General features: G+C 37.6%; 1 protein-coding gene across 1 annotated transcript; it reads right to left on the bottom strand.

Moving 5' to 3' along the window:
* Positions 1-1,568: 1,568 nt before the first annotated feature.
* LOC119350351 lies at positions 1,569-4,207 on the bottom strand. The gene is made up of 3 exons (XM_037618227.1): positions 3,997-4,207; positions 2,041-2,135; positions 1,569-1,885 (listed from the first exon to the last, which is right to left on the bottom strand). Exons 1-3 carry the CDS (start codon positions 4,205-4,207, stop codon positions 1,763-1,765), a joined length of 429 nt encoding a protein of 142 aa, XP_037474124.1. The 3' UTR covers positions 1,569-1,762.
* Positions 4,208-8,236: the final 4,029 nt, after the last annotated feature.

Below are 8,236 nucleotides of genomic sequence, written 5' to 3'. Positions count from 1 at the left end.
AAATTCTGTTTTTTGTTCATACCTTTAGAATATTTCTGTATAAAGTATATTCTTGACCACATCATCCCGATTGCTATCTTCATCATCTACCATTACATGCCGTCCCTCCCTTTTTGTTACTCTTGAGAAGACTACGTATAACTGTCCATGTGTGAAAACTTGTTTAGGTAGATATAGTCCTACCTTGTTCAGAGATTGGCCCTGGCTTTTGTTGATAGTCATAGCAAAGCAAACTGATGTAGGATATTGTCTCCTTTTTAGAACAAATGGCCATGCTGATTCAGTTGGTGACATGACTATTCTTTGAATATATACCTTTTCTCCCGCATGTGTTTCGGTTACTATCTGTGCTTCCATGAATTTTCTTCCGAGTTGAATAATTGCCATCCTTGTACCATTGCATAATCCAGCACTTTGGTTGATATTACGTAGTAGCATCACAGGTATGCCAACTTTTAAGGCCCTCGATGATGTGAGGATCTATTGAATCCCTTTTATCTTCTGTTGTCGACGTATTAATCCTGTTTCATACCTTATTTCCAGTGTCATAGATGTACAATTGTGCCCACCGTGGTTTATCTTTACCTTTAGGCAGTATAGTACCTATTCTGTGGTAGTTTTTCTCATTCATTCTAAGAACATATGGCCCAATGCCATTGTTTATTTGTTTGTCTACTTTTCCTCCCATTGTTGTGAAAGTAAACATGGAGTTGTACAATCTGATATTTTGCAAGCAGTTTTTTACCTCTTTCCATTGTCTTTCCTTAGCAATTTCACAAGGTAAGTCGGGGGATCTCTTAATGGTGGCAAATCAACTTTGCCATGTTGGCAGCATAGTCCAAAAGATGGCATGCTTTTCGCTCTACCTGAAGTTCTTTCTTTGTACCAGAAAATTGCACCGCATTGTTAACACTTGCATTTTGGTTTTTCGAAGTTCCAAATTTCCACATCAGTCCTCTCCGATTCCCTGTTCAAGTTTATGTATTTAGCATAAATTTAAATGTTAGTAATGTCTGGTGTTGTTGATAATATGTTAACTTGATAGAACTTGTAATTTTTTTATTTCTTTCTCACTGTTTTCGATGTAGTAGACATTTTATTACTTTTTTGTTGTACACGCACATAACAGAAAATATCAGGTCCACGAATCTCCAAATTTTAGATGCTGATTGTAATTTATTTTTTGCATACCTCATAGTTTTATCAGCCGGGCGAATCTCCTTCTTTTGTTGATGGTTCTGCAACCCTCTTGGTTTGCATTTTTCTTTTCCTATGTAGTCTTGTGTCTTTTGCTTTTTCTGTTGAGTTACTTGCCCTGCATAAACATAAATACTAATTATTAGAAGTGAGAGATTACGTTACGTTTGGCAGAAGGAATTTATTACTCCTCGTGTTAACTTTAAAATATTTCTTTGCCTTAGCTACAGTTCATTGATACTTGTAGCATTTTATTGTGATTTAGTGGGCCATTACAAATTTGCCACGCTTGAAGATGCGGAAATGCATGGGCGGGTGGTCTTTATAATCACTAAGTTAGTGAAGGTAATTTTTCTCTATTTAGAAAGATTTTAGCACATAGATTGCATAGTTGATGTGTATAGCATAGGCACGGTACATAATGTTGCTTCCTGTATACTGTAATACCAACCGTGCGGCATTGATCTTAAAGTTTAACATTTGAATTGAGAATGTAATTAATCCAAATGAATGATAACATGCATAAGAGAGAAACTATGTGAAAGATTTTCTTACTTCACATGTATCAAAGGTTGTCCTTTTTGTCTGTCTGCGGAGCCTGGCACATCTCCATGTATGATTGAAGACCTTCTGTTTCTCTCTCTTGAAGTGTCATTCTCCTTTCTAATCTTGCGATTTTGCTGATTGTCTGGATTTGCATCAATAAGATAACAATTTAAAATATTGTTTTTCTAGTCGAAGCTAAAATCAGTTAGGAACTTTTAGTGCATAACTGGAGTTGCTTTTTTTTAATATTATACTGTGATAGCAGATATAAAATATTCAAGATTAGTATCGGATCACCTTGTTGGATTGCATATTTGATTTGTTTAAACCATCTCGGTAGGTTTCTAACATTCCTTGGTATGTGGCCCACCTTTTCTTTTCATTGTGTATTCCTGCATAATGGAGAGTGCAAATATACAGCTAAAGTGAATGATATTATAATATTGTTTCAGAAAGTGGCAGACCTAGAAATTGTGGTTTGCTGAGGCAACGGACGCCGATAAAGATCAATGTAGTCGTTGTACAGGGGAGTACCCTGCCCCGGCACTTGAGACGTTGGTCATTTGCCCCATTTGTTACAGTGGTAGGTCTATCGTTGATTACATATCAGTGTTCAAGTTTATGAAGATTCATAATTTTTATTACTTTTTACCTTTTAAAGTATATTTTTTGTCGTAGAATTAAAGGCGATCAATTTTCAAGACCAGTGATTTTGTAGAAATTTTTAATGATAAAGAGGATTTTATGTTCCAATCATCACGTGGTACATAAATACAGTATTTTTAGTAGAAGCTGACTGAAGCAATCTATACCTGATTAATGAGGTTTTCTTTTTGGACAAAATTGATGAGGTAGTGATGCAAAATATAATGGGAACCATCATCTGATCTACAAACTCCATGTGAATTCCATATTGCAGTGCCCTATGTTTGTTAATGGACTTGAGCCCTATGGAAGCCGTCCCACAACCCCAAAATATAGTTGAGTAGCACGCTAGAATTAGATTGTAATTGAGGATTAATAGAGGGAGAAGAACTATACCTGAATTGAAAAACTGTTTGACTATGTTGCCGTACGTCAAATTGAAATTGTATGTTCTGTCGATTTTGTTCGTGCTGCTGAGAACAGATTGAGTTTTAGGTCTATTCTTGGCATGCCAGTTGTTTATATAGGCATGTCTTTTCTTTCTGTAGCCTTGTTCTGTACGACTTAAGGTATTCTTTCACATGAGTTTTTGTATTGAATTCTAATCCAACGTGCTTGTAATTTGGGCCATCCTGGACTTATCAGCATGGAAGTGTTGTTTCTGGCCCACATGTTTAGGTTCAGTCACGTCAATCCTTAAGGTTTCCCTAGAAATCAACATGACATGCACCATCTCTCTCGCTCTATCTCTCAAACGCACACACTTCCACAAATCCATAACCTCTTATGTCATAATCTATACTTTACCAGGGCATCTTGTGCATCACCATGCGGTGTGTGTTGACGGTGTACATGATTTCTACTCTGCCGAGCATCCAAGCCAGCACCCATCTAGAAGTTTTATAGCAGAAGGTTTTCCTTTAGTCTGTTTTATAGTGATTTAATTTATTCTCTTGTTTATATATCAATTTTTTATTTGATTTTGACAGGTGATATCATATTTGTGACATGAAGAGTAAGAGAGCCACATATCAATCATAAGGAGGTGTTTTTGGGAACGTTTATATGTTCCAATCATGCTATGTATCTTCTACAATTTTATTGACAATTTCTCTTTATGCTTGTTTCAGATGGAGCTGCTGGCATTATGACAGGAAACCACTATTAGCATCTGAGGTTGATCAAACATGGAAGCCATCTATGTATGTTTCTCTATATATGTTTGTACATAATGAAACTTGTGAGCTAACACCTGAAATCTTTTTAGATTAGCACTGCCTATAGTATAATCTAAGTATTAATGATCCATTAATAGGTCTGATCTATAACAATAGGTCTGATCTATAATATGAACACCATCTGATGCACCATATATGTTTCTCTATATTGTAGAGAGCAACATCCATGGCATTACCTTCTGTAGATGGGTAAAAAGTATGAAGAACCTGACACCATTAAGACATGAAGCCACACCTATAGGATTCTATATAATCAACCTTCTGAGGTAACATGTCAAATATTTTTAGATGAGGACTGCATAGAGCATAATTGAACCATCATCGATCCAGTAATCGGTATGATTTATAATTTTGTTCAGATAGAACTTACTTAATGTTGCCTGATTGCTCGATGGAGCTGTCTTGTGGCCGCTGGAGGAAGACAACTCCGAAGTGCTAATTCTGAAGTTGATCTCGAAGTTTGAGTCGCTGGAGGAAGATGATGTGGGAGGAAGATGATGTAGAAGTTGTAACCTAAAATCTTTGGACAATGAACCTATGAGGTCATGGGGAAGGTTTATATGGATGGTTAAGTTTCTCATGTTTGCACGATGGAAAGAACATTTTTTTGGATCCCGTCTGGACACATATTCTATTTGGAGAGAGATATGATAGTTTTGGTTTGTTTCGGCACATTAGAACTTTTTTTTCTGGGATGGCCTCATCGTTGTAGTTTCTTTGAGAAAAGCTGATGGCATGGTCCATCCTGTATGCGTGTGATGGCCCAACCTGTATGTTTTTTATTATTTAATGATGCATGATGCATGCGTGTTTCTGATCCCTAAGGATGGTCCACCCTATTGGGGTTGTGGTTGGATCATGAAAATCAACGTGAAGTCATCAAACGATATGGACCCACCTCATTTACAAAGATCCAATGTTTGGACTTATCTTTATTCTGGTCCAGCTGGTTTACAAAGATCTAATGGTTGGACTTTGTTGTCTCATCAAACGATATGGACCCACCTCATTTACAAAGATTCAATGGTTGGACTTATCTTTATTTTGGTCCACCTGGTTTACAAAGATCTAATGGTTGGACTTTGTTGTCTCATGGCATGGCATGGACCCACCTGGTTTACAAAGGTCTAATGGTTGGACTTTGTTTTCTCACAGAACTAAAGGTCGGATCTTTCTAATTATTGTGGGATTTACTAAGCTAATTATCTTTATTCTGATGACCCCAACAAGTACTTTTTATATATAAATAGATGTGAGTCCATGGATTATACGCACTCTCACCCTTCCACCATTGCTAGCCTCTCTTGTGCCGCGCAACTTTCGCTGGTACCATAAACCCACCATTTACCTTCCTCAAAACAGCCATCATACCTACCTATTATGGCATTTTCATAGCCATTCCGAGATATATTGCCATGCAACTTTCTACCGTTCCGTTTATTATGACATGCTCCATCATTGTCATATTGCTTTTTCATGATCATGTAGTTGACATCGTATCATGTCGCTCTTGATTCATTGCATATCCCGGTACACCGTCGGAGGCATTCACATAGAGTCATATTTTATTCTAAGTATTGAGTTGCAATCTTGAGTTGTAAATCAATAAAAGTGTGATGATCTTCATTATTAGAGCATTGTCCCAAGTGAGGAAAGGATGATGGAGACTATGATTCCCCCACAAGTCGGGATGAGACTTCAGACTTTATGAAAAATAAAAGAGGCCAAAGAAGCCCAAACAAAAAAATGCCAAAGATGCCCACCAAGAAAAGAGACAAAAAGAGAGAAGGGACAATGTTACTATCCTCTTTCCACACTTGTTCTTCAAAGTAGCACCATGATCTTCATGATAGAGAGTCTCCTATGTTGTCACTTTCATATACTAGTGGGAATTTTTCATTATAGAACTTGGCTTGTATATTCCAATGATGGGCTTCCTCAAAATGCCCTAGGTCTTCGTGAGCAAGCAAGTTGGATGCACACCCACTTAGTTTCTTTTGTTGAGCTTTCATACATTTATAGCTCTAGTGCATCCGTCGCATGTCAATCCCTACTCACTCACATTGATATCTATTAATGGGCATCTCCATAGCCCGTTGATATGCCTAGTTGATGTGAGACTATCTTCTCCCTTTTTGTCTTCTCCACAACCACCATCCTATTCCACATATAGTGCTATATCCATGGCTTGCACTCATGTATTACGTGAGAGTTAAAAAAGCTGAAGCGCGTTAAAAAGTATGAGCCAATTGCTTGGCTGAAACCGGGGTTGTGCATGATGGGAGTATTTTGTGTGATGAAAATGAAGCATAGCCTAACTATATGATTTTGTAGGGATAAGCTTTCTTTGGCTATGTTATTTTGATAAGACATGATTACTCATTAGTATGCTTGAATTATTACTATTTTTATGTTAATATGAACTTTTATCTTGAATCATTTGGATCTGAACATTCATGCCACAATAAAGAAAATTACATTGAGAAATATGCTAGGTAGCATTCCACATCAAAAAATCTGTTTTTATCATTTACCTACTCGAGGACGAGCAGGAATTAAGCTTGGGGATGCTTGATATGTCTCCAACGTATCTATAATTTTTGATTGTTCCATGCTATTATATTATCCATCTAGGATGTTTTATATGTATTTATATGCTATTTTATATGATTTTTGGGACTAACCTATTAACCTAGAGCCCAGTGCCAGTTTCTGTTTTTTCCTTGTTTTTGAGTTTTACAGAAAAGGAATACCAAACGGAGTCCAATTGACGTGCCAATTGTTGACGATTTTTTATGGACCAAAAGAAGCCCTTGGAGTAAAAGAGTTGGGCCAGAAGAGTCCCGAGCCGTTGATAACCCACAAGTGTAGGGGATCGCAACAGCTTTCGAGGGTAGAGTATTCAACCCAAATTTATTGATTCGACACAAGGGGAGCCAAGAATATTCTTAAGTATTAGCAGTTGAGTTGTCAATTCAACCACACCTAGATAACTTAGTATCTGCAGCAGAGTATTTAGTAGCAAAGTAGTATGGAAGTAACGGTAACAGTGGCAAAAGTAAAGATAACAGTTTTGTAGTTGTTGTAACAATAGCAACGGAAAAGCAAATAAGCGAAGCACAATATATGAAAAGCTCCTAGGCATTGGATCCGTGATGGATAATTATGTCGGATGCGATTCCTCATGTAATAGCTATAACATAGGGTGACACGGAACTAGCTCTAGTTCATCAATGTAATGTAGGCATGTATTCCGAATATAGTCATAGGTGCTTATGGAAAAGAACTTGCATGACATCTTTTGTCCTACCATCCCGTGGCAGCGGGGTCCTAGTGGAAACTAAGGGATATTAAGGCCTCCTTTTAATAGATAACTAGAACAAAGCATTAGCACATAGTGAATACATGAACTCCTCAAACTACGGTCATCACTGAGAAGTATCCCGATTATTGTCACTTCAGGGTTGTTGGATCATAACACATAATAGGTGACTATAGACTTGCAAGATAGGATCAAGAACTCGCATATATTCATGAAAACATAATAGGTTCAGATATGAAATCATAGCACTCGGGCCCTAGTGACAAGCATTAAGCATAGCAAAGTCATAGCAACATCAGGGGACCCACGAGACAGGGGGGCGCGCCTAGGGGGGAGGGCACGCCCCCACCCTCGTGGATAGGGTGTGGGCCCCCTGGCCTTGATTCTTTTGCCAGTATTTTTTATATTTTCTGAAAGTTATCTCCGTGGATTTTCAGGGCATTCCGAGAACTTTTGTTTTCTGCACAATAAACAACACCATGGCAGTTCTGCTGAAAACAACGTCAGTCCGGGTTAGTTTCATTCAAATCATGCAAGTTAGAGTCCAAAACAAGGGCAAAAGTGTTTGGAAAAGTAGATATGTTGGAGACGTATCAACTCCCCCAAGCTTAAACCTTTGCTTGCCCTCAAGCAATTCAGTTGATAAACTGAAAGTGATAAAGAAAAACTTTTACAAACTCTATTTGCTCTTGTTGTTGTAAATACGTAAAGCCAGCATTCAAGTTTTCAGCAAAGATTATAAACTAACCATACTCACAATAACATTTAGGTCTCACAATTACTCATATCAATGGCATAATCAGCTAGCGAGCAATAATAATAAAACTCGGATGACAACACTTTCTCAAAACAATCATAATATGATATAACAAGATGGTATCTTGCTATCCCTTTCTGAGACCACAAAACATAAATGCAGAGCACCTTTAAAGATCAAGGACTGACTAGACATTGTAATTCATGGTAAAAGAGATCCAGTCAAGTCATACTCAATATAAACTAATAGTAATGAATAGAAATGACAGTGTGCTCTCCAGCGGGTGCTTTTTAATAAGAAGGTGATGACTCAACATAAAAGTAAATAGATAGGCCCTTCACAGAGGGAAGCAGGGATTTGTAGAGGTGCCAGAGCTCGATTTAAAATAGAGATGAATAACATTTTGAGTGGCATACTTTCACGGTCAATGCAACAACTATGAGATGGCGATATCTTCCATACTACATGCATTATAGGCGGTTCCCAAATAGAATGGTAAAAGTTATACTCCCCCACCACCAACAAGCATCA

Source organism: Triticum dicoccoides, chromosome 1B (assembly GCF_002162155.2).
Source record: "Triticum dicoccoides isolate Atlit2015 ecotype Zavitan chromosome 1B, WEW_v2.0, whole genome shotgun sequence".
Taxonomy (NCBI): domain Eukaryota; kingdom Viridiplantae; phylum Streptophyta; class Magnoliopsida; order Poales; family Poaceae; genus Triticum; species Triticum dicoccoides.
The sequence above is the reverse complement of the archived record's forward strand: the minus strand, read 5'-3'. Positions and strand labels throughout refer to the sequence as shown.